Below are 26,724 nucleotides of genomic sequence, written 5' to 3'. Positions count from 1 at the left end.
TTATTCGACAGAGATAGAGACAGCCAGCGAGAGAGGGAACACAAGCAGGGGGGGTGGGAGAGGAAGAAGCAGGCTCATAGCGGAGGAGCCTGATGTGGGGCTCGATCCCATAACGCTGGGATCACTCCCTGAGCTGAAGGCAGACGCCCAACTGCTGTGCCACCCAGGCGCCCTTTGCATGAACTTTCTAAGAATGCTTGCTCATACATGCTTCTCCTGGCTGTACTCTGTGAAAGAGAACATGATTTGCTAAAAAATACTTGAGATTTAATTCAGAAATTCGTATGGAGAAAACATGCCCTCAAGCCTAATAATTCGTCGATGATAAAAGTCAGTGAGACCCCTTGATAATCTCTCTCTTAAACAAAGCTTTCTTCCTAAGGAACAGTACCCTTTTTTGCATAGAAGAGTTTCAATAGCCTAGAATTCATTGTCTAGGGAATCTGTTGTCTCATATGCGGATGACCTTTCTTTTTTTTTTAAATTTTTTTATATTATGTTAGTCACCATACAGTACATCCCTGGTTTCTGATGCAAAGTTCGATGACTCATTAGTTGCGTTTAACACCCAGTGCACCATGCAATACGTGCCCTCCTTACTACCCATCACCAGTCTATCCCATTCCCCCACCCCCCTCCCCTCTGAAGCCCTCAGTTTGTTTCCCAGAGTCCATAGTCTCTCATGCTTCATTCCGCCTTAAGGATGGTGACCTTTCTAAACACACTTTTAATTCCATTTTTTGAAGGCTAATAATACTGAGTTCTAGTAGACTTCTTCAATTTGGATTCTATTTATAAAATTCAGGAAACTAAAATTTGCCTTTGTTGTACTGATCAAAGTAAGGTGTGTAAATTTCTGAGGGAGTTGGTGTTGATAATGCTTGAATAGAACAAATTGTTTAGTGTTGCAAATGATTGGTTTCCTTACAACTGACAAGCAGACCCATTCATTAAAACATGTGCGCCAAGGGAACGCTTGCTTAGCTGAGCTCTGAGTATTATACGAGCCTGTAAGTCACTCAGCAGCCCTTCGTCTTACAGTTTTAGAGTTTTCTCTATTTCATACTCATTTCCCTGAAATAAATGCAGGTTCCTAAGTACTGAATGAGGAAAATCTAAGTGAGTCAGTAATTTTTAAAAAATGTAAATGTTTAACCAGTTATGTTTTTCTAGTTAAAAATTGAATTCCTTGGAGCCATTGTTTCTTTGTAGATGTTGACGAGTGTGAGCGGCATCCATGTGGAAATGGAACTTGTAAAAACACGGTTGGATCCTATAACTGTCTCTGCTACCCAGGGTTTGAACTCACTCATAACAATGATTGCCTGGGTAAGTACTCAGTCCTTTGTTGCTACTATTTCACATCCACACCATATACTGAAAAACGGAATAAAACCAAAGAGTAAATCAAATGTTTTTATCATAGAAAATAAATATGTGCTGAAAGATATGTAATAACTGACTAATTTCCGGTTAACTAAAGTCATAGTACTGGTTTAAATAATCACAAGACAGTCTGCTGTGTTGAGTACTTCTGTCCATCAGCCGGTCGATGCGGGGGAAAGGCATGCAGATGCTGGTAAATCTGCTGGGATTGCTCTATGGCAGGGTGGCTTTTACCCCTTAAATGAGATCAAAGATAGACCTGTCATTGTTTCAGTGCTATTCCAAGCATTCCAAATAATGCATTCTTGGTTTATATTCAAATGCTGACAGAGTCTCCAACTTAAAAACATGTTGTGTCTTGAAACATCATTTTCTTTGAAAACAGGGATGCCTTTTCCCACAGAAAGGGTGGACTAGGGGCCAGGTCTCCACATCAGCCCTCAGAAACCTGCTTGATTTTAATTTTGAACAACCATAAATTTTCAGGGGAAAATGAAAGTGTCTGCTATGCATCGTACAGAATTTTATCGTTTGCCCCTAAACAACAGTGATTAAAACAAGAATTAATAGTGAGTAGGGGAGGTCCCTTAAGTCAGTGGAGGACATGGCAAGAGGAAGGACAAACAAATGCTGACCACATGTGTGGTTTAGCACGCGTGAGGCACTGTGCTAGTGCCCACAGCCAGCATGCCTTCACACACGTGGCCCTGAGGTATGTGATGGCAACTCCGGCTTCCTGCCCTTGTGGGATCAGCGCAGCTCAGACCCACCTCTGACCTCTGGTTTACACCAGCACATGCTCCTCTCAGTTTTGTTTTTGTTTTTGTATTTATTTATTTGTTTATTTTATTTGAGAGAGAGAGTTTGCACATGCATGTGAGTTGGGGGAGGGGCAGCGGGAGAGAGAGCATTTCAAGCAGACTCTGTGATGAGCACGGAGTCCGATACAGGGCTCAGTCTTACGACCCTGAGATCATGACCTGAGCTGAAATCAAGAGTCAGATGCTTAACTAACTGAGCCACCCAGGCACCCCCGTTTTGTTTTGTTTTGTTTTCTTTTTCCAAATTCTGCCACTGTGAAAAAATTTAGAGCTAACTGGACATTTTTTTCAACTACCACATTTTTATCTATAGTTTCTCAGACCCTTTGTACAACGAGGAAGAACTAAAGAGACTAATACAGCTCTGATCCAAACACAGCATTCAAAAACCTTCAGTAATTAATAGAGTAATTACTCCAAGGCAGCCAACCCTAAGTTTCACTGAAACTTAAGATTTTTTTCTTTCAAGTTCTCGATTTTGTCAGCAAAATATATGTTAGCATTTCTAGAGTATTTTTAATGTAATTGATTTTTCTGTATTTAATATGCTCCATTATCTGTGCTTTGAATATAGTTAGCTTATCTCCAGGTACAGTCATCTGCAAACTAGGCCATCAGGTTAAGTCTGTACACCTTCTGGTCTCCAGGGAAAGAAATCTTTTTCATTTGAAAAGAATGGAAAGCTTCACCATAAACCTTCAGTTTTTATCTGGCTATAAATTTGAGTTCTATTAATATCAAAACTTGGCATTGAAATACAATAGGGATCTGTGTGACCTTATTAGTCACACAGTGCTTCCAGTAGGAGCTGTTTTTCTCTGTGTTGATGAGGATTGTAGTGACGCGTATTTGTAAATGCATGCCAGTGAATATGCTTTTACGTTGGAACAGGTAACACAATACATATGTAAGGGCTCTCTCTGAAAAGCTCATTCCTGTTTGCTTACAGATATAGATGAGTGCAGCTCCTTTTTTGGTCAGGTGTGCAGAAATGGACGGTGTTTCAATGAAATTGGCTCCTTCAAGTGTTTATGTAATGAAGGTTATGAACTTACTCCAGATGGCAAGAATTGTATAGGTAACTCTCTACACAGTGAACAGTCTTTGTGTTGTTTTGTTAAATAATGATGTGACTCCCCACCCCCACCCCCACACACATACTTGGAAACTCTCTCACATTTCACTTGATCATCTGATCACTTGACCAAAATGTAAGATACCAGGGGAAATTTGGGTATAAGGAATACACCAACAATTGGGAATGACTTGTCCAAAATGTTTTTATTGGAAGAGAGCTCGGGCCTATCCATGTCACCATAAAAGGAGACAGATGAAACAAATCAAGAAAGTCAGGCTCTTGCCAAATGAGTAATACCCAAGATGTCAAAAGAGTATCTTGGGGTGTCTTTGTCTGTAGTGACCTGACTTATCAGAGGGACCAAGTTGAATTCATGTTAACATCATTTGGCAAGAGTTACCTCATAGTGAAGTCATTTTTTCTCTTGTTTCTCTTTAAAGATACTAACGAGTGTGTCGCTCTCCCTGGCTCTTGTTCTCCCGGTACCTGTCAGAATCTGGAAGGGTCCTTCAGATGCATCTGTCCCCCAGGGTACGAAGTGAAAAGCGAGAACTGCATCGGTAAGGTTAACACTTGTTATCAGGTCCACAAGCTGTTGAGTCTAAGACCCGGTCCAGACCCTATGAAAGGATACTGAACCCAAACCACGGCAAGCAGGCTGACCCCAGGATTCAACACAGAGCTGCCAACATGTGCTTTGCTGAACCATCAGAATCGATGTGAAGGTGGAGTGGTGGGAACAAAGCAGTTAGGGAGGTGGGGTTTTTCATTAACAGAAACGTTATACCAGTCATAGAATTTTCAGTGCACTCTAATCTTTTTTTCCAACTGTCAACAGAGACTTTCTACTGAATTTAAAGAGAGTCTACAAAAATTGTAATCTTTGGCAACAAATTTTAAAACAGCTATTAAAGGTGTCTAGAGTCCTAGAAATGTGGAGCAGAAAATCTTGACCATGCTGTTGAGACATTTTTTTTCCTTAGGAAGGCCTCATGTCAAAACAGAAAATATTAATCCATTCGTCATAACAGATGTTTTTCTGCTGAAACTCCTCCAGCATGCAAGAACACTGTAACCACATCAAAAGTGGGTCCCAGAATTGCCTGGTGAACATGATGAAGGCTGACCTTTTTGCAGTTACTTAATTTCACTTTTATACAAATTATTTTTTACAGTCTTGTTGAAATTCAGAAGCACCATCTTAGTGTGATTCCTTCTAACATGAAATGATTGCTGAGGGGTTTTTCGCCTTTGAGTTATCCAATTAAAATAAAAAAGTTCTGTGTAGCTCTACTGTTCACTTTCCAGGGATGCTGATAGACAGAAGTGAAGGAGACCGTTTACTTCATCAAACTTAATTATTTTTCAGACCATGTGATTTCATATAATGGATGCCCCAAGTCATTCCAGTTTGGTCTTTGTATCTTTTCCCTTTCTTGATCTCTTGTAGTGAGTGCATTGTAAAACTGTTTGGTGTTTTTAATCCTTAAAAAATAATAGAGACTAGAAGCATCTTAATAACAACTTTCTTGAATAGTAAAAGATCCTTTCTTTCTTTCATTTTCTTTATTCTCTATTTAATCTCAGTTCTTTACCCCTGTAGTCCATCCCTTTATGGAACAATGACAGTAGCAGTGTGTCAGCCATTAGAAGGGAAAGACATACATGCACTTCTCTGTATCAGAAAGGCTCAGCTACCTTTTTTCTCAGTGAAAAAAAAATCTGTGATTCAGTAACCTTTTAGTCAACTGCAGAAGTATTTTTTTCCTTATCCATCATTAGCAACATTCCTATTTTGCATGTCTGAAAAAAACGATCTTGTTAACACTTAACTTCACTGTAAGATTATTTTCTTCAGACTGGAATCTTTTCTACCAGTTTTATCCAGATGAAATGCCTAACACGACTGTATACCCACTTACACAAACATACACGTATAACACATGTACACACTCACACAAATTCATTACATCTTTCAGTGTGTGTTACAGTGAACGATTGGCACCTTTTAGGTGCTGGGGATCCAAAAAGATACAGTCCGTGCCTTTAGGTAACCTACTGCATAAAAGAAAAGACGTATTTTGTAAGTAAACCTGCCTTGTAAAGACATCCTTGGAATCCAGTATGACAGATGTTGTGCCAGAGGTGGGTTCAGACTGTGGGAGCACAGGGTGAAGCTGTGATGATGGTGGTCAAAAGACGGCAGGTCAAGAAAGCTCATCACAAAGGATTGGTGACATTTGAGGTGGCTCCTAAATGTTGGACAGGAATTGACTAATCAAAGAAAGGGACAGGACAGAGGAGGCCACTGGAGAACGCAGGCAACCAGAGTGTGGTAAGGGGCCATGAGTGGCCGGCTCAGAAGATTGAACTCAGTCCCGCAGACAGTGTGGAACACGGCAGGGTTTGTTTTGTTTTAAAGAAAGGGTACGGTATGACTCACAAAAATTCTACAAATATAAATGGAGAATATAGTATGTGCCTGACACTGTTCTAGCCAGAGCAGTGCGGCAGTGACTGGGACAGATGTGTCCTGTCCTTGTGGAACTGACATTCTAATGTGGCCGGAACTGTTTAATACTTCCTCACTCTGGCAAAATAACTCACCAAGTAAGCACTTCCAGTGATTTAAAAAAAAAAAAAAAAAAACAGATATCGCTGGTAGGAATCTGTACTTATTTGAAGGAACCTTTCTGGGGTGAGGTGGGAATGATGAAATTCTCAAACCTTGTCTGAGTCCCCCTGGCTCCATAGGCACAGAGTCTCAAGTAGATGTGTGTTTTAGAAAGACAGCCTGGTGGCAGTGTGAGGGGACAAGGGGACGCACAGTCCTTTAGGAGATTTACGGTAATCCCTGGGCAGGTGAGGTTGAGTTCGAAAGCCCAGAGGAGGTGGAAGTGCCAGGTCACATGCTGCGGCATCTGGAGTCAGGGGGAGGAATCAAGTCCAGCATCTTAAGCTGGATGGTGGAGAGGAGCATCAGAGAGGGAGACCCGTTGAGGCTGTGACGCCTGTCGGATATTGAGTTGGTCCCGTGGGGTAAGCAGGTGGACACACACACCCCCAGGGATGAGCTGCAGGGAACTGGGGTTCTGCCTGGGTGTCTGTCTGGGCTGTATGGTTGATGGGAACTGGATATAATCTTTGACTTTGGAAGCGATAATAGTTTATTTTTATAGAAGTTGTTATACATACACATTATGTACTCTCATTTCATATTAAATAATCTGTGGCTGGCAGATTGTTGTAGGACAAACTGTTTATTTTAAAGGCTGAACAGTGTATTGATTTTGTTAAATGAATACATTCTCCTGCTCTTGTCCAGATATAAATGAATGTGACGAAGATCCCAACATCTGTCTCTTTGGCTCCTGCACCAACACTCCTGGGGGCTTCCAGTGCAGCTGCCCCCCCGGCTTCGTGCTGTCTGATAACGGACGCAGGTGCTTTGGTAAGCTGTGGAACGCCTTCTCTGTCCTCATTTGCCCTTAGGAGCTTGACAGCTAGACATTAAACCCCCATGCGAGTGTTTACTGAGATCAAGCACATGTCTATGGCAGGTACGTCTAAGTTAAAAATATAGGTCTCAAAACTCTGCACCAGATGCTTTTTAAGGTACTTCGAATTTTTGGCTCTGTTTCCACATTTTTTAATGTCATACTGAAAAATTAGTATTTTTATTCACTCATTATTATTATTATTATTATTATCATTGCTTCACTGTCCATTTGTTGTTGGTATAGATTTTTTTGTACACTGGTGTATGACTTGTTTTTAATGTGAATGGATTTACCGAGTTACGTAGAATGTTTTTGTTAGGCTATCGTGTAACAGTAGAAGAAGAGACACGGAAATCATTTTAAAACCGAGCATAATTTCTCAAGTTTCCTAGGGACATTATAAAACCATTTTAAACATTTTAAATAATTACATCAAACTTTATAGACAGGCCAGTGTAAGTGGGCATGTGAAACCGGCCACGGAGGTTTTCCAGACCTGTCTTTCAGCTGCGAATCTAACCTGTGTCCTGTGTTCAGCCGAGGAGAACTGTTCCGTCAGAAACAGTTAGACATAGAGCATTCTGTCCTTCTCCATGACCAGTAAGGAGGCCTGTGATGTCTGCTTTCTTGACTAGATACCCGCCAGAGTTTCTGCTTCACGAACTTTGAAAATGGGAAGTGTTCCGTACCCAAAGCTTTCAACACCACCAAGGCCAAGTGCTGCTGCAGTAAAATGCCGGGAGAGGGCTGGGGGGACCCCTGTGAGCTGTGCCCCAAAGATGACGAAGGTGAGAGCCACCACGCAGAACACTGCTTTGTGCAGGTCTAACTGTGTTTTGAAGGCGAAATTCCTCCCTCACGTATAAACTGTAAAGTTCCCTGCACACCCTCGTCTGAGGGACTCTGTCTCCACTTGATCATGCAGCACGTGTGAGCACAGGTAGAGTTCCTCCCGTTACTTCATCCTTACTTCATCCCCCCTCCCCCGGCCGAGGTTAGTAGTGTTTGCTTTCAAAGGAATGAATTTGAGAGGTGCTGGGTGACTCAGTCATTGTGTCTGCCTTCAGCTCAGGTGAGCCCCGCATCGGAGGGCTCCCCGCTCTGCGGGAAGCCTGCTTCTTCCTCTCCCACTCCCCCTGCTGGTGTCCCTCTCTCACTGTGTCTCTCCCTGTCCAATAAATAAATAAAATCTTTAAAAACAAAGAAACAAAAAACAAAACAAAGGAATGAATTTGAGAGATGCAGGGCAGGAGACGCAAGGAGGGGATGAAAATTATATTCCCAACTGCTGTACAAGTCCCACATGGGGATCAATCAGATCCTGGGCTGCCGCTCTCAGAATCTTACATAAACTGTTCGGAAGTTGAGTCAGCACAAGGGCCATTTGCAGGATGAGACCGAGAGCCTCCCACTTCTTAGGTTCGTGCAGCCAAGGTGCAGGGTGCTTCCCAGCGGGCTCGGACCTGGCTTGCTCTCAAAGTCAGAGGTAGCACCCGTGTGTCCTGGCAGAGGGGCTCTGGCCGCTCCGCATTAAATGAGTAAACAGAACCAGAAGCCCTTGATAGGCGACACCCTGGAAGGCGCTGGGCAAGCTTGGGCGACCTTCTCTGGATAGGCACAGTGTTGCTTTTGAAGGAAACCATAAAAATAAAGTAAGACTCTTGTTAAAAAGCAGTTTTGTACATGAAAAATAAGTCTAATTTCACGTATACCATTAATCAGTTCTGAAGTTCTCCGATATCTGAGACCCTTCAGTAACGGGGAGTTTGTGTTCTTCTCTATAGTTGCCTTCCAGGACTTGTGTCCTTACGGCCACGGGACGGTTCCGAGTCTTCATGATACTCGTGAAGGTGTGGTTTGATGTATTTTGTTCCTATGATCTTTTTTTATATAAGTAAATTATTGTACATTCTAAAAGTCACATTTTACTACATAACGTATGGCATATTTTTAATATATATACAATATTATTTATAGCATGTGTTATATTTGTCATGAGACTACACTGTATGCGAAATACAATACGTATTTATCTGGTAAAAGGAATGTTCACATGTTTTATAAATTTTAAGTCTCTGTTGAATAGATACAGTTTTGACGTATCTTTTTATATTGAGGAAGTTTATGGATAATTCTTTATTTTAGATGTCAACGAATGCCTTGAGAGCCCAGGCATTTGTTCAAACGGTCAGTGTATCAATACAGACGGGTCTTTTCGCTGTGAATGCCCAATGGGTTACAACCTGGATTACACTGGAGTACGCTGTGTGGGTGAGTGCTGCCTCCACGCTACACACTTGGAAAGTTCTATTCGGGTTCTAATATTCCAGGCACCCTGGGTGGTGGTAGGATTTACAGAGCCAGTATCAGTAGCTAGTAACTGCTTTTTCTTCTCCCATCTTATATTTTCCAGTAGGTCTGGTTTATGTGAATATGGAGAGAGTTGCCCAACCTCTGCCTTCAGCCAAATATACAGACTCTGGTGTGCCTACCCTAGAGCTTGACAGTTGCCAAAACCAGTGACGGGAAAGATGTCCATTTTACGTTAGGACTTTCCGTACCTGCTCTCGTAGCCCTTGGGTTTGTGACTTTTAGGGAAAACATGGCTGCCTGGGGACTCAGAGCTTGGCACACTTGATCCTTTGGGCTCCTGTGCACTGAATCAAGGCCGACCAGCCAGCCAAGGCCAAGGAGGGTAGAGTCAGGCGTGCCCTGTAGAGATCCTGTAGACGTGTGACAGCCAGACGGATATTCATGGGCATCCGCATATTAAACTAAAACTCTGCAAATTGTTTGGCACTTTCTTACTCCTCTTTTCTCAGACACTGACGAATGTTCGATCGGCAACCCATGTGGGAATGGTACATGCACCAATGTTATTGGGAGTTTTGAATGCAACTGCAATGAAGGCTTTGAGCCAGGGCCCATGATGAATTGTGAAGGCAAGTAAAACTTTTCTTAAATATCATTTCTATAGAAAGTGGTTTTTTAGTGTCTCAGCTTTTACTTCTATTCCTTTGATATTCTGCTGATGACAATGTTCATCACAAATATCTCTTCCTTTCCCCGGTGAGCATAGTTACGGTGACTGCTGTAAAGCCCCTGTCTGATAGTTCCAGCCTCTCAGTCACCTCAGAATTGGCATCTGTGGTGGTACTTTTCACTGGAAGTTGGCATCCTGTTTTCTTGGCTCCTCAGCATCTTGGTTAATTTGGGATTATACCATGGATGTTGTGAGTGATATCTTCTGGAATCAGTTGTACTACTAAGAATGCTGATGCTTTTGTCTTAGCAGGCAGTTAACCTGAATGAACATAAAAGCAGAGTGTCAGGCCTGTGGAAGACAGTGGTTCCGATTTCAGTTTGTTCTCTAAGCCCCAGTGTGGCTAGCTTCTTTGATTTTGCCCCACGCGTGCATGGTTAAGTCAGCAACTTGGGCTTTTATGCAAAAAAAAAAAAAAATAGTGTGTCTCCATCTCTGGCCTTCTCCTGTCTGGGGTTCCCCCTCACTCTTGAGCAGCCTTGGTTGCCCCTAGCTCCCTCCCCTGACTGCTCTGGATAGAAGCTTGGGAAGTTTCCATTGAAGGTTTGGCCTCCGGGTGCTGCTGCTGCCAGGACTGTGGCCATGCGCAGGGTAATTTCAGAATAACAAACAAAGAAAAAACCTGGGAGCTTATTTATGCTGGTGGTTTGCTGAGTTTCAGCTCATCACTAGAAACTACTTCAGGTAGTTGTTTTTGTATTTTTTTTTTTCAGAGTTCGTAGGTGTTATTTGTTGGAGGATGGGTTTATTAGGTACCCACTTGTCCCTACCAGTACTGGGAGTTCTGTTATCTTACTGCTTTCTCCATCACAGCCGAGTAAACACATCAGTGTCATGTAAACACCTAAAACTGTACGCTCAGTACATGCCTGCCTGTTTCCTTGATCAGATATCAATGAGTGTGCCCAGAACCCGCTGCTTTGTGCCTTCCGCTGCATGAACACCTTCGGGTCCTATGAATGCACGTGCCCCATCGGCTACACCCTCAGGGAGGACCAGAAGATGTGCAAAGGTAAGGCCACGGACAAGACAAGAGAATAGTTAACATTTTATTTGCCACACTGGGAATGTATTTTAATGATTTTATAGTTCTCCGCTATCTTCTTCTAGAGTTTACAGACATGTATCCCACAACATTTTGCTGGTAGAGTCCCACATCTAGATAACAAGACACTTGATGGCCTTCCCGAGCAAGTCACAGATAAGATGGGTTGAAGGGCCCACCATTGTCACACTCTTGGGCTCTTACTAAAGCAAAGATTGTCCTTTCCTGAACTTTTTTTTTTCTTAACTACATTTTTTTTAATTTAAATTCAATTGGCCAATTATATAGTACATCATTAGTTTCAGAGGTAGAGTTCAGGAATTCATCAGTTATGTATAACACCCAGTGCTCATCACATCACATGCCCTCCTTAATGCCCATCACCCAGTTATCCCATCCCCCCACCCCCCCTCCCCTCCAGCAACCCTCACAGTTTGTTTCTTATAGTTCAGAATCTCTCATGGTTTGTCTCCCTCGCTCATGACTTCCCATTCAGTTCTTTCCTAAACTTCTTGTCATTAGGACCAATGCCAAAACTTTAATAAATCTAGAATATAGTCAAGAGTTGGAAGAGACATGGCTCCTCCTTTCCCTGTCACACAGTAACATTTTAAGAACCAAAAAACCAAAACTAAGACTTGAACATTTGAAACAGTAGCCTGCTCCTGAGAATTTTGTTTTCCTATTAAAAATCTTTTCTAGATCTGGATGAATGTGCCGAAGGGCTCCATGACTGTGAGTCCAGAGGCATGATGTGCAAGAACGTGATTGGCACCTTCATGTGCGTCTGCCCCCCCGGGATGGCCCGACGGCCGGACGGAGAGGGCTGTGTCGGTAAGGCTCCGCGGGGCGGGCTCTGCTTAGTTGAGTTGCCTACCTCAACACAGAGTTACAGCACTATTCCCAAACCGTCCTCACTTCCAGCCCACTCTTCTCCTAGCTCTTTCAAGGCTGTGCCATAGCTGGATTTCTTCCGTCTCAGGGGCCATGCCAGTAGAATGAGGTTTGGATGGTGCAGTCCCAGTGAAGCCTGTCCTTGTTTTTCATCGTTCTGTGTCCTGTAAATCGAAAGCACTTAATTGAGAAGTATAGGACAACTGCTTGAGACAATTCTGCATGTTTAGCAAAGTAAAAGTATGAGTGCGTGTTCTTGGTTTTTGGATCATTCCATCAACGAGAAGAGGAAGAGGCAGATCATCTCCAGAGGCCTGTCACAGGCTGGATGGTGCTGTGACTTGGCCATATTGTTTGTAACATACTTGGACCTCAATTATTTCATGTGTAAAGGGAGGAGGTGGGGCCAGATTTCTAAGGTGTCTTCCGGAGTTTAAAATGTTCGGGTTTTATGGTGCATGTCACAGTCCCCTGTCACATATAGTGGCCGCGGCCGCCTGGCCCATTTATCTCAGCACTTCCTCCCCAAGGTGCTGTCACCGGGGACAGTGCAGTCCACAGTCTTCCTCCTCCTTGAGAGGAGATGGCTCCCCCTCCTTGAATTAAGAATCTTATAGTCCTAGCCTCCAATCCCTCAAAAACGGTGGGGGTATTTGGAGGGACATTTGAAGATAGTGAATAATTTCTTATTTTTTGAAAAAAAAAATCACAAAATAAGATTTCTTAAAAACGAATCTATCAGTGATTGCCTGGTGCTAGAAGCCAAAATGTAGAGTGGCTGCAAAAGGACATTAGGGATCTCTTTGGGAGATGGAAACTTCTAAAAGTGGACTGTGGTAATGACTGCACAACTCTGTAACTTACTAAAAATCACTGACTTATGCGTTTAAGACATGCAGACGTTATAGTAAGTAAATTATATCTACTCAAAAAGCCGTTTGAAAAAGTAAATCTAACACAGGAAGAGAGATAACAAGGATATTCACTGCAACTTTGTTCAGAGTAACTACCAAAAAAAAAAAAAAAGACTAGGAAACAACTCAAATGCCCATCACAGGAAGACAGTGAAACATGGCATATTGGTGCTGTGAGATGCCACCGAGCAGGTAAGGGGAGTAAGGTATGTGTGTGTAGGTACTGACGTAAAACTCTAAATGTCTAGTTATAGAATAATACATATTGTGTCATATCGTAGAGAAAATTATAAGTAATACTATATGTTTTCTATAGGTATGTATGTAAGCAAGTAAATACACAAAAAAAAATTTTTAAAGGATAAACCCCACTTCACAGAAGGAATTACCTCCAGGGAAGATACTAAGATTAGAGGGTGCTAGTCTAAAGCAATCAACCCTGTCTGTCAACTTTAATTTTTTACAAAAGAGTGGAATTCACGGATTACATGTGTAATATATTATAAATTTTTAAATGTCTGCAACAACCGATCAGACTATAGTTCGATTCCATAGTTTCTCTTAATCTATTAGGTATTTCATTCAATATATACTACTTAATAAAGTTAAAAATAGATAACATCAGAGGAACAGTTACGCAGTGGTTCCTTCGAAAGCACTATTCTCCCAAGATCCGAAAACCTAGAAGATAGACTCTGACTCCTGAGTCATGTTTACAAACTCGCCTGTGTTTCTCAGAGTCTCGCACAGCGCAGACGCTAACATGCTTGAATGGGTACGAGGAGATCGTATGAAAGATACTGTTAACCATCCTGCCTTCTTGTGGTGCCTGAGATTCATTTTCATTTCCTTTTTTTTTTAATTCTTTGATTGCGTATGTGTGTTTGAATTTCATATGGCTAAAATACTTCAAAATGTGTTTTATTTTTTATGCCTGGAAAAAAATTTTTTTTTGTAACCAGCTGAATTTTATATTACACAGTCACGACATTTACCTGTGCATTTCCTGGGAGCAAGGGGGTGGGCACTGTGATCATAACAGGAACCCAGTTTTCTGGTCCCAGATGTGCCATAAATGAGTTGGGTGACTTAAAAGAGGCTGAATTCTCTGTGCCTCTGTCTCCTCCTCTATAGAGTGAGAAACTGCATGATTTGGGTGGGAGGAGGGAGGAGTGTTTTAGCTCTAATATTCTATGATCCCATGTATTTGCTTTTTCAAAGAAAAGACCTAGGGCAGCATTATACATTTGGAATTTCTTCATTGTTAAAAGGTGCTGCAGAAGATACAGGTTCTAAAACATTTCTGATCCTCAGGCTTTTCATGATACCATGCTGGTAGCTGAACCTTCTGCAGAATTTTCTTTGATCATCAGAAAACTCTTTGTAGCACAGTTCCATTTTATGCAGACATGTTTTTATAGTTAGAAATTCCATTATAAACAGCCAAAATATTATTATAAATAAAAAGTGTTTACAAATGTCAGAATGAGAATGAAAGATAAAGCCATAAAATAATACAATAAAAATGCTGAGTACAGTGAAACAGGAATCCAACAAAATTATTCCCCAAATGTCAAATGCGTTAGAAACTAAAAATATTACAAGCTTAAGAATTACAGAGGAAATTATGTAGGAAATTATGTAGGAAATCTAAAACCTCTATAAAGAAAACTATAAATGCAGTCACAGATGAAATATTTTCTAAGTTGAAGTATATATTGATACACAATGTTACATCAGTTTCAAGTATACAACCCAGTGATTCTACAAGTTTATATATTATGCTGAGCTCACCCCCAGTGTAGCTACCGTCGGTTACCATTGCTTCGACAATATCGTTGACTCTGTGTCTTTTATTTCCTGGCTTTTTCATTCCATAACTGGAAACCTATACTTCCCACTCCTCTTCACCCATTTTGCCCAACCTCTTCACTCTGCTCCTCTCTGGGAGCCATCAGTTTGTTCTCTGTATTATAGGTCTAACTGTGTTTTTTGAGTTTGTTTATTCAATTGTGGTTTTAGATCCAACATAGGAATGAAATCATATGGTATTTTTCTCTCTCAGTCTGACTTATTTCACTTAGCATAATAACTGCTAGGTCCTTACATGTTGTCTCAGATGGCATGTCCTTATCTTTTTTGTGGCTGCATAGTATTCCATTGTGTGCATGTCCCACATCTTCCTTCATTATCCATTCCTCTATCAGTGGACACTCAGTTGCTTCTGTATCTTGGCTATCATAAATAATGCTTCAGTAAACAAAGGAGTGCATATATCTTTTCAAATTAGTGTTTGCATTTTTGGTGGGGGGGGGTAAAGACCCACTAGTGGAATTACTGGCTCATAGAATAGTTCTATTTTTAATTTTTGGAGGAACCTCCATACTGTTTTCCACAGTAGCTGTACCAGTTTGCATTCCCACCAATCCTCAGTTTGAGGATTCCTTTTTTTCCGGCATCCTTGCCGACAGTTTTATTTCTTGTCTTTCTGACTTTAGCTCTTCTCACTGGAGTAAAACGATACCTCATTGTGGGTGTGATTTGCATTTCCCTGATGATCAGTGATGTTGAGCATCTTTTGATGTGTCTGTTGGCCATCTGGATGTCTTCTTTGGAAAAGTGTGAACTCAGGTCCTCTGCCCATGTTTTAGTCTGTTTTTTTGGTGTTGAGTTGTATAAGTTCTTTATACATTTTGAATAGTTACCCCTTAAAAGATACAGCGACAAAATTTGACTCTGCAATATACTATGCTCAGTAATTATTTTTTTTAATAAACAAATGAATAGAAAAACCTAATAAATAGAAAAATTTTACCAAGATCATAAAATTTTAATGAAGATCTTTACAATACTACTGGCTATTCATTTTGAAATGAATAAAATTTATTTCAAAATGAATTTTGAAATATTAATGAGGGGAAGAAAGGCTTTGCTTTTAAGATGATGGAATAAAAAGTGTTCCCTCACCCCCATCCCCTGAAGATTTAGAAATACAGCAGAGGAAAGAAGAGGGTTGTTTATTTAAATGAGGAATGGTCTGAAATACTGACTCTGAAGAATATCTTTCAAATATTATAAAATTTCAATCAAAAACACATAAGAGGCTCAGTGACATATTCTTCTTTAGACTTTAACAGAATACAGACCTCTTTCAAAGTAATTGCCCCAATTTAAGAGATCATCGAGCAGTCTTTGAGTAGATTGGGAATACAGGTGAATGAGAGAAACATGAAATGTTTCTGTAGAAGCCCAGTTCCCCATTCGGCGTGCAGAGGGAAAACACAGTTGACAAGCTAAGACTTAAAGAACTTTACTCAGAGCCATAGTGACCTCCTAAATTACAAAAAACACTTGGTATGCATGCCCCATGGGCAGAGACATAACCAGTCTGGTGAGAGAATGCTTAGAAAACAGTGACGCCCAGCTCAGCAGTGGGTGGTCTTCTGCTACATTATTTTTCAGCAAATAGCTGAAATAGTGAAAATCAGTCAGACATGGATAATTACACATGAGTGCAACTGAGGTATATATACTAGGGTTGGGGGGGAGAAGAAAGGAATGTAAACAAAAACAGACTAAAACACCTCAGGAATGGAAGAAGACAAGTTTAGGAAAATTGTATTCATAATCTATAAGAGACACCATTAAATAAAAATTATAATAAAAGAGCTTGAAAATGAAGATAAAACAATATCAAGAGAGAATGATCTAGCAGAGCTCAGAAAAAAAAATCACAGAAATTAGTCACAGTAGAATTAATAAAAAATAGCAAAGGATGAAAACACAAGTAAAGATGTGGATATGGAAGTGATTAATAAGAAAATCATTCAAGTGTAAGACCAAAAAAATCCAACATTGCATAAATGAAGTCCGCCCCAAAAAAAGTACAAAAAAAATTGAAATATATTTGAGTATATGAGTATCTTGTAGAAGATATTTAAATCTGTATATTAGAAGAGCACACTGCCCGCATGAAAAACTATTACAGAACAGTCACTTACTGAGTAACACGTTACTGAACACCTGCTGTGTGTGCGGTTCCTGGAAGACCCTAATAAACTAGAAGGGCGGGTTGTCCCCCACCCCCACCCTGACTCCCCGCCCCCATTGTGCTCTCAAGCTGTGTATCTTCTGCTCAGGGAGAAACAGGCATCAAACAAATAATTGATAATTTCATATAGCAGTGAATCTTTCTGAGTAAGATTTAATGATGAAACGTGAGCTAATTTAGAAGACATTTTCAAGGAAGGCTTCACTGGCAAGGTGACGCCCGAGCTGGGGCCTGGAAAGGAAAAGGAAAGAGCAGTAAGAGCAAAGACATCTGAGGCCGGAACAAGGGCCAGCGTAGCCGGAGCTTGTGCCAGGAGAGCGGCCTGAGGTGAGGCCCAAACGTAGGCAAAGGCGTTGCAGGCCACGGTCAAGAGACNCTGGAAGACCCTAATAAACTAGAAGGGCGGGTTGTCCCCCACCCCCACCCTGACTCCCCGCCCCCATTGTGCTCTCAAGCTGTGTATCTTCTGCTCAGGGAGAAACAGGCATCAAACAAATAATTGATAATTTCATATAGCAGTGAATCTTTCTGAGTAAGATTTAATGATGAAACGTGAGCTAATTTAGAAGACATTTTCAAGGAAGGCTTCACTGGCAAGGTGACGCCCGAGCTGGGGCCTGGAAAGGAAAAGGAAAGAGCAGTAAGAGCAAAGACATCTGAGGCCGGAACAAGGGCCAGCGTAGCCGGAGCTTGTGCCAGGAGAGCGGCCTGAGGTGAGGCCCAAACGTAGGCAAAGGCGTTGCAGGCCACGGTCAAGAGACCGGTGTTGTGGCGCCTGCACTGTGCGGGCCCCGGAGATGGATGATGAATATGAGAAACCTCGATTCGGATGTCCTAGCTCTGTGTGCGGGGCCAGCTGGCTTCACTGTGTGCCTCAAATTCGTCCTCTAAACACAAATAGGAATAATGAGAGCACCTACTTCATAGGCTTATCGCAGAGATTAAATTAGTTAATTCATATAAAACCCTTAGAACAGGGCTTGGCATATAGTAGAGTTTCACTTGGTGTTAGTTGTTGTTATTGTCTGATTTACAGTCTAAAAGATCTTCGGTCGCCTAGTGGATAATGCGTTGTGAGGGGTTAGGAGTAGAAGCTGGGTGCATTTAAGCGACTATTTTACTCATCCAAATTAGAGCCGAAGAAAGTTCAAATAAAGGCCATACACCATAAAAATGTGGTTAAGGGGACTCAGATTCAGAATGTACTTGGGAGATAAAATCAACAGAATTTGCGCATGGATGGACTGGATATGGTGGGGGAAGGAAGAGAGGTAGAGAAGATGAGTCCCCGGAGTTTACTTACATAAATGACCAGATGATGCAACTATGGCCTGAGAAGGAAAAGACAGGAAGAAACGGGTGTGGTTGGTGGCAGAGAAGAATAAAAATTGTTTTGACCAACTTAACTGTCAGAAATGTAAGAGCCTGCCAAGTGGTAACATTAGATACACAGATCTGTTCATAAGCCATGGCTGTCAATTATTGGCAAACAGGTCATCATTGAAAAATCCCGGGATTGGATGAGGACACCAAGAGAGCGAAGAGAGTGGAGTGGCAGTGACTGAGCTCTGAACACTCCAAAATCTAGTGTGATTGAAAATATTTAGAAAACCAAAACTGAGGGCCAGCAAGAGAGGAAGTTCTCCGTGTCAGTGTTGGATCGTGACAATTAAAAGGATGGATTATTCAAGCAGCTAGAGAGTGGCCACTTGTGTCTAATGCTGCTGAGATACAGAGCAAGACAGAGAGGAAGCAATAAGATTTGGTGCCCTCTTATCACCAGTCATCAGGTAGAGGAATGTCAAGACTGCAATGAGATAACACCTCACACCTGTTAGGATGGCTAATCATAAAAAGACAAGAGATAACAAGTGTTGAGAAGGATGTGGAGAAAAGGGAATTCTGTCCACTGTGACCTGATGTCCTGTTGGTGGGAATGTAAACTGCTAAGGCCACTAGGTATGGATTTTGGAGTTTCCTCAAGAAATTAAATAGAGAACTACCACATCCAGCAGTCCCACTTCTGGGTATATATCAAAGGAGACAAAAGCCTTATCTCAAAAATATACCTGAACTTCATTGTTCACTGTAGCATTACTGGAAATTGCTAAGGTGTGGAAACATTCTAGATGTGTATCAGTGCATGAGGGGATCAAGAAAATGTACACAGGATACAGGGAATCCTGTCATTTTTGAGAACATATGGATGAACCCAGTGGGCAATATGCAAAGTGAAATAAGCCAGACAGAGAAAGACGTGGTATCAGTTGTATGTGGAGTCTTAAAAAAATAAAAGTAAATAGACTGAACTCACAGAAATAGTGGAGAAAAATGTTTGCCAGGGGCTTTAGGGTGGGGGAAACAGGGAGAGGCAGGTAAAAGTATACAGACTTACAGGTATAAGATGAATAAGGTCTAAGGATCTAATGTGTGATGTGGTGATGATAGCGGAGGACACTGTACTGTGTAATTGACATTTGCTAGGAGAACAGAACTTAAATATTCTCACACAGAAAAAGGGCAAATATGTGAGGTAATGGGTGTGCTAATTCATTTGACAGAGGAATCCTTTCATGTACTTCAGTAAAGCTGGAAATAAAATAGAACAAAATAGGAATCAGAGCACTGAGGAGGAAAAAAAAGAAAGAAAAAGGGAGGGAGGAAGGGATAGAGAGAGAGAGAAAGAAAAGAAAAGAGAAAGAAAATTTGTCCTGAAGGGAACACAAATGAGGTTCTAGTTAGAGGTGTAAGACATTATTAAAAGAGATGTTTTTTTTTAAAATGGAAGTTGTGAGAAAACTGTGTGTTGAAAGAATAGCTCATTGAAAAAGGAGAAGTATGAACTCTTTGGAAGGCAATCTAGAGTACAGTACAAAGACTGGCCTTTGAGAAAAACCAGAGAATCTTTAATTTGTGGAAAAAGACAAGCAGTGGAAAGTGAGGGCCATACAGGTGGTTGGTAGTGGAGAGGTGGACGAGTTCTCATCTCCGTGTACAGTAGTCATTGTAGAAAGTGGGAGCACGGATATACGAAGAAATGCAGTAAGACTGTCAAGGGAGTTATCAGTTCCCATTTAAGATTTGAATCATGAGTTAAAGTGAGACCTGTCCTGTTTGTCTCTAGCGTGTCACGCTGAATAGACAGAGCTGACTGCACGAAGACAAGAGCAGTGGACAATGCCATGGTTGCTAATTGGCCATCCTGATGTGATCGAGAAATTTTTAAAGGATAAAACATGGAATGCCAGAAATCAAAATGTCATAGGTGGGGCAACAACACACCAAGATACACCCTAGCGAAGTTACAAATTTCAACAATAGAAAAAAGAAAAGAAAAAAGTTATCACAAAAGACCTGTTGGCTTTAGGCAATGGGGCTGAAAAGGGAAAATATGTACAAGGTAGGAAAAAAATTAACCTACTTTCTTCAAGTTCTTACACGAATTCTCACGCCAATGGTAGCAGAGCAAAAGTAACCTAAAATTTTGAGACCTATCTAGCCATCTTCCAAGTATAAAAGCTCTGTTGTATGCCATCAGACAGGGAGGAGCTCGGTCAGTATGTCCAACAAGAGCCCTGCTTAAAAAAAATAACTCAGACAATGAAAATGCAAATCAAAATAAAGGTAAACGACATCAGGGATAGCATTAGATCAAGAAGGCAGACCTTGAACCCTCAGATTCTAGAAATAACAGACATCACACAGTTTTTTAAATCTATTAACTTAGCTCAATATTTTTGTATATACTTTAAAATTTCCATAATAAGTTTTTTTTTCCCTAAAAGGGAAGGAAAATTTCACCAAGACACATCATGGTGAATTTTAGTATGCTCAGAGCAAACTGAAAACCCTTAAAGCTTCCAGAGAGAAAAACCAGACTTCCTGCAAATGAACAGTAACCTGGGGTAAAAGAAAACAGTGGAGCAATATTTTCTAAACATTCTAAGGGAAAATAATTTTGAACTAAAATTCTATACTCAGTCTAGTAAGAAAATAAAAAAGACGCTGTCAGAAGTGTATTCTAGAATATTTATCACCCACATATCCTCTGTGATTACCAGACTAGATACTTTAATATTTTGTCTTATTAATCCAAAAGGACAGAGTTCTATCCATGAAGCAATGGTAAGCCAAGGAGCCAGAAAACCTCATGATTCGGTTTACACAGATACTGATGGCACATTAAAGAAAAGATCTAGCAAGCTAAAATATAGATCACGTCAGCATGGCAGGTGGCACCGGGAGAGAGCAGAAGGAGCTCATCCAGAGACTTCTGAAACCAATAGAAAAGTATTCGAGTATGGCTGAAGTTGTTTCATGGTTACCACTGAAAAGACAGAAGATTGTAACTTCCAGACATGAGATGGAGATAAGAGGAGGGCATAGAAATCTAGACTATTGTAAGAAATATTGAGAGAGGAGGGCAAGAGCATGGTAAATGTAAAAAAAAATAAAATGACAGGTAAGAATCCAAATATATCAGCAGTCACGATAGATAGGAATAAACTGCTGGTTTAAAGGCGGATGTATTTTTGAAAACTCCATTTAAATCCAGTTAGGTGCTTTTTGTGTGAAAGGTACCAAATCAAAATGTGAGAAAGATCGACAATAAAAGGATTGAACAAAACATTGAGGGCAAATGCTGATAAAAAGAAAGCACAAGCAAAATAAATACCAACAAAGATTTAAAAAGCATGAAGACGAAAGCAGTTTATCAAAAATATCTCCCTATGAGCTCCTTTATGCTCATAATAACAGAGCTTCAAACAAACAAAAGCCCCAAGGAAAATTTACAGAATATCAAATGCAGTAAGGACAAAGGAGATTTTAATAAAGCAATTTTGTTCTAATTTATTACCAGCCAAAAGAGCAGTACACCCTAAATTCCTTCTCCCATTAGTCGCCCTCACACACCAGACTGCTCCTGGGATTTTACTCAAAGTCTGGGAGCTTGCCCTTCTTCCCCGCCTGTGTGGCTTTTTCCCTACTCTCTACCCCTCCCTAACACCTCCCCCTGCTGTGCTCCCAGCCTCTCTCTCCTGTCACGGAACCAGCACCCTCTCCCCCACAGTTCTGTCCCAGCTTGTTTGGTGTTGTGGGGCAAGTTTATATCTTGTGGAAGCCAGTTTTCGTCAACCACCAACCCTTCCCCACAAGGGGTGGGGAGGGAACAGAAAGAGAAACACTTTGTTAAGAAAGAACCCACCTGGAAGGATGGAGTTAAAAATAAACCCATTTTCACGTATGACTGGTTTTTATCCCATCACATTAGTATTTTGATGAGGGAGTTTTAAATAAGATATAACCCCCTTGAGGATAATTTGTAAATGGTAATTTTACAGGCTGCTCATTATTCACCCTATTTGTTTTTCCAAAGATGAAAACGAATGCAGGACCAAGCCAGGCATTTGTGAAAATGGGCGCTGTGTGAACACTGTCGGGAGCTACAGATGTGAGTGTAACGAAGGATTCCAGTCAAGTTCCTCAGGCACTGAATGCCTTGGTAAGTGACATCTGAGTGTATTTTACCTGGTAAATAAAACATCTGTTGTATGACATCATCCCAGAAGAGCTCTACGTACAGATTCTTGTCTGCTAAAAAAGCCCCCACCCTGAGTAATGCATATACTTCTTCCTGAACATACACATCTATTCAAATGATTTATTTCTGTGCATGTGAGCTGTATGCACATCTATGTGTAACATAAATAGCCATCTTAAAGAGTCTTTCCAAAATTCAGATTAATTAAGCTCTGTGGAAAATATGACTTTAGTAAAACTTACATCAGGAGATGATTTAATTCCAAAAGAAAATATTTGCTGTGTGAGGTAAGCTTTGCTGTATTAGTAATATTAAAATAAATGCCACATTTCAAAAATGCAGTGAAGGTTAATTTTTATTTTATGGTACAGAAAAATGCTTTACAAAATATTTTCCTGTGGAAAGTATAAATCTCAGACATTATGTTGTATTTTAATGCTAAAATGCATACATTACAAACCATTTCAGGTAATTATGAGCAGGTGTAAAAGTATGGAGTAGTAAAATTTAAGGCAAACAGAGAAATAAGAGCACTCATCACTTGATCGGATATAAAAACAGCGTGTTTCAGCTGTATCAACTTTTCTCCAAATGATGTCATTGCATTAAATCCTAGGAAATTGTTAGTCAAGAAAATAAATTTTGTTTTCCTCATGTCTTCAGTCCAGACCCTTACTAACCACCAATCCTTCTGGCAATAGAAGAGACAGCTTACATACCGTAATGTACTTCTCTGTTCATATATTAAGGTTTCACAAGAATGGTTCATAAAACCATGTTATAGATTTATTTGCCTATTAATAGCAGAGAAATTCCTTTATTTATACTACAGGGAAAAAAATCTGCTTCATCCGAATGTTTGAACACGCTTGTAGATGCAGAAAAGATGAGACCGGTTTGAATATGTACCAAGATTGTAACATCATCCAGGATTTAGTTTTCAAAATCAAATCCTGGTACTCATTTGCTTATTTAAAGGAAAATAATTTGGGACGCCTGGGTGGCTGAGTGGGTTAAGTGTCTGCTCTGGCTCAGGACTCAGGTCATGATCCCAGGGTCCTGTGATCAAGCCCCGTGTCCGGCTCCCTGCTCCACGGGGAGCCTGCCTCTCCCTCTCCCTCTGCCTGCCGCTCCCCTGCTCCTGCTCACGTGCGCTCTCCCTCTCCCTGACAAATAAATAAATACATAAATACATAAATACATAAATAAAATCTTTAAAAATAAAGGGAAATAATCTAATTTCGGGGTTTTTGTGTGTGTTTTACGGGAATGGTAGTTTACTGTCAGTTAGTTGCTGATGGGTTGAAGAAAAATCTCTTTCCTAAGCATAATCTCACTTTCTGTTGAAATTAGTAAACTGTAGTAAAACAACACACTGTGGATTTCTTCCCCAGCACCTTTGAGGCTGTGAAGCTGTCTGAAGCATGGTGTCTGTTCATTGGGAAGAATACTTACCTTTGAAAAAGTTTGTGCCGGGAAGAAAAATATTGTCCTCTTTTATCTGACAATGAGGATGAAGTGTCCGTTCCATGTCACTGATGCTTCTCACCGACATTGTTATTTCAGACAATCGACAGGGACTCTGCTTTGCCGAGGTGCTGCAGACGATGTGTCAGATGGCGTCCAGCAGCCGCAATCTTGTCACGAAGTCCGAATGCTGCTGTGATGGGGGGCGAGGCTGGGGGCACCAGTGTGAGCTTTGCCCGCTTCCCGGAACCGCCCAGTACAAAAAGATATGTCCTCATGGCCCAGGATACACCACCGATGGAAGAGGTGAGGAGCTGAGGAAAAGTCATGCACATTGTCAAGGCAGTGAACATTAATTCAGATTAATTTGAAGGAAAAGTGAAAAAATGATAGAATGGCTAAAATGTTTATATGTATATGTGTTTGTATATGTTTTTTGCTAATGATTGAGAGAGTTAAAAGATGTAATCTTCATACTGAATCTAAGAGTAGAATTTATTGGGAAACTGAGGCATGAAGCTTAGGTAAAAATAAGTAATTTTCTTGAGATCACACCCTTTCTAAGGGATGGACCCTGGAGTGGAACATACCTGTCTGACCCCAACGGCCATGTCTGTAACCCCGGGACTATATCTGCTTTATTTAAGTAAAGTGTTGCTTATTTGAGTGTGCACAATTACACAGTCTGTTTGCAACATATTTACAAACCAGCAAGTCTCGGAGTTGGTTAGTTGTTTCCAGGTTTTTTTTTCTCCCTGAGTCCACTCCTCATTTAAGGAGTTTATGTCTAAAGGCTGTGACCTTAGAGATGATTCTAGCCTCTTTGTTTCCATTTTTTTTTTGGGGGGGGGGATACAACCACCCGATAAAATAACATTTTCTTCTATTAGTGTACAGACTGTTGGCCCTGAGCCCGATTACTCCGCTCATGAAACCCTTTCTTCAGAGAGTCTAATCCAAGTGTAGCGGTGAGGGCCAGGCGTGCGTGGGAAATTGCCAAATCCCAGATTAGTGGGATGTCAGAGAGGTAGCTTTCTACACCCTGCCAAAATCATTCATACTTAGATTTAAAAATGAGTAGACTGAAGCAGGGGTTTCAACAGAGCCTCCACTTATGGACCTCTTCCAATCCCTTCAGACTGTTCTTTCCCTTCCGTGTTGCCGTTCGCCGGCCTGACGAAGAGGTGCCCGAGCGCTGTTGTGAATGTCGGTTGCTAGTTACTTTGTGTCAGTCCCTTCGTTTCTCTTACGTTCTCACCAGTCCTGTCCTCGCATATATATGTATGTTAACGTGTGTGTTCGTTTTTATTTGGGGTTTTCTTTCTCGCCCACAGATATTGATGAGTGTAAGGTGATGCCAGACCTCTGCACCAACGGTCAGTGCATCAATACCATGGGCTCGTTCCGGTGCTTCTGCAAGGCTGGCTACACGACGGACATCAGCGGCACCTCGTGTGTGGGTGAGGCGTGGGTCTGCACGTCTGGGGGTGGCCAACTCCTGCTTCCTGGAGTCCTTGCTGGCAACGCCGTAGGTTTACCGTGGAACATTGCAATGTACCTTTTATGCAGTCACGCCGTTCGTTTCAGGACTGTGGTTCCTGATATCACAGTAGTTGTCCTTGTCCAGTAATGTAGGACATAGAACAGTTCATCAGAAAGTGTTCGGTCGGGAAGCATAAAAACTATAAAAAATATTATTCCACCATTTTATACTTTAATTTAAAATTATAAGTGCACCTTCGTTTGTCAGTCTCTTGATGAAAGAAGAGGGCTTCTGACGATGAGCCCATGTGTTAGCACATGTAGAGAGTGCTTTTTGCCTGTTCCTCTTTGCTGCTTTTTTGCATAAAATATACGAATGAAGCCTCATGTAAAATTTGCAGTTTCAAAGCAGTGTCAGGACAGAATCCTTCTACATTTTTACTATCTCTTTTTCTAATTTAATTTCTTATGGTCTCACCCCCACCATTCTATACCAATTGAGGGCAGGGAGTGGGGGGCTTGCGTCTAATGAGTCTTTCCAAAGCATTTGACTTAGTTTTCATTGAAGAAAAAAAGTCTCTTCTCCTCCATATTTAATCAACTTGCATGATATTCCATTAAAGTACCTATTTTAATAAACACACCTGGCATGAAAAGGTTCAGAAAAACCAAACTGACCCTTAGTAAGCATTTGACTGTCTTGGTTGGGCATGAGAGTCCTTGAGAACAGGCTACTGATGACGTGCTTCCGGCATTCTAGCGGCGGCCATCAGTGTGTTTGACGAGGAAATAGAGATGGTTTGCTGTCCATCAGTCCTAGCAGAAAAGAGGTAGCACGTTCAAAGGAGGACGACTTCAGGAGGGTTGTTTTGCCTCAGGATGTGAGCAGAGTGTGTAAAATCTACGAGGCACAGTGCCGTGTGCTGGGGAAAAGAGGGAGACATTACTGAACCCTGCAAGGAGAAAGCTGCGTGCAGAGGGCTGGTTTGAAAGGCGCTCGTGGCCTCTGATCCAGTGACTTAAAACCCCGAGCCATCTTGCAGGGAGGGAGTGGAGGGAAATAAAGACCAGACGAAGACAGAGGGCAAGAGAGCCTGCTGACAGTGTGTGTGCGGTCCAGCTGCCAGCCCGGGAGCAGCGTGGGCCTGACTCATGGGCGGCAAGCCTGTGGGACCCCATGGTGCTCGGCATTTCAGCTCAGTTTAAGAGAACGTCTTGCAGATCCGTATGTCAGAAGAAAGAAACTCTTAGTTTTAAGAGAATGGTCGTCAAACTGTAAACAGAGTACATACATCTACAGAATGCAGTGGGGTTTTTCGCCCCTGGTCCAGGTATTGCATGTATCCAAGAACCATAGATTGATTTACAGAAAGTAAACCAGTATGTTACTTTCGAGAAAACTTCTGTGTGTCATTTCTCCCTGGCTGTTTTTTCATTTTTAAGTCGAAGTGGAAAGGAAAAAGATGAAGTAAGAACATGGAGGGAGGAAAGAGACCAGTGA

General features: G+C 41.3%; 1 protein-coding gene across 3 annotated transcripts in view; it reads left to right on the top strand.

The window, feature by feature from the left end:
* FBN2 (fibrillin 2) overlaps nucleotides 1-26,724 on the top strand; it is a 260,894-nt gene that overhangs the window by 218,603 nt on the left and 15,567 nt on the right. For all 3 annotated transcript variants that reach the window (XM_034655954.1, XM_034655955.1, XM_034655956.1), the window contains 12 exons: nucleotides 3,157-3,285; nucleotides 3,726-3,845; nucleotides 6,611-6,736; nucleotides 7,421-7,573; nucleotides 8,570-8,635; nucleotides 8,931-9,056; nucleotides 9,608-9,727; nucleotides 10,718-10,840; nucleotides 11,576-11,707; nucleotides 22,110-22,235; nucleotides 23,841-24,047; nucleotides 25,076-25,201. In XM_034655954.1, coding sequence (XP_034511845.1) covers nucleotides 3,157-3,285; nucleotides 3,726-3,845; nucleotides 6,611-6,736; nucleotides 7,421-7,573; nucleotides 8,570-8,635; nucleotides 8,931-9,056; nucleotides 9,608-9,727; nucleotides 10,718-10,840; nucleotides 11,576-11,707; nucleotides 22,110-22,235; nucleotides 23,841-24,047; nucleotides 25,076-25,201 — 1,554 coding nt within the window. The remainder of the gene's footprint in view (nucleotides 1-3,156; nucleotides 3,286-3,725; nucleotides 3,846-6,610; nucleotides 6,737-7,420; nucleotides 7,574-8,569; nucleotides 8,636-8,930; nucleotides 9,057-9,607; nucleotides 9,728-10,717; nucleotides 10,841-11,575; nucleotides 11,708-22,109; nucleotides 22,236-23,840; nucleotides 24,048-25,075; nucleotides 25,202-26,724) is intronic.

This window comes from Ailuropoda melanoleuca, chromosome 3 (genome assembly GCF_002007445.2).
Source record: "Ailuropoda melanoleuca isolate Jingjing chromosome 3, ASM200744v2, whole genome shotgun sequence".
NCBI lineage: Eukaryota > Metazoa > Chordata > Mammalia > Carnivora > Ursidae > Ailuropoda > Ailuropoda melanoleuca.
Note: the sequence above shows the minus strand (reverse complement) of the source record. Positions and strands in the feature narration are given on the sequence as shown.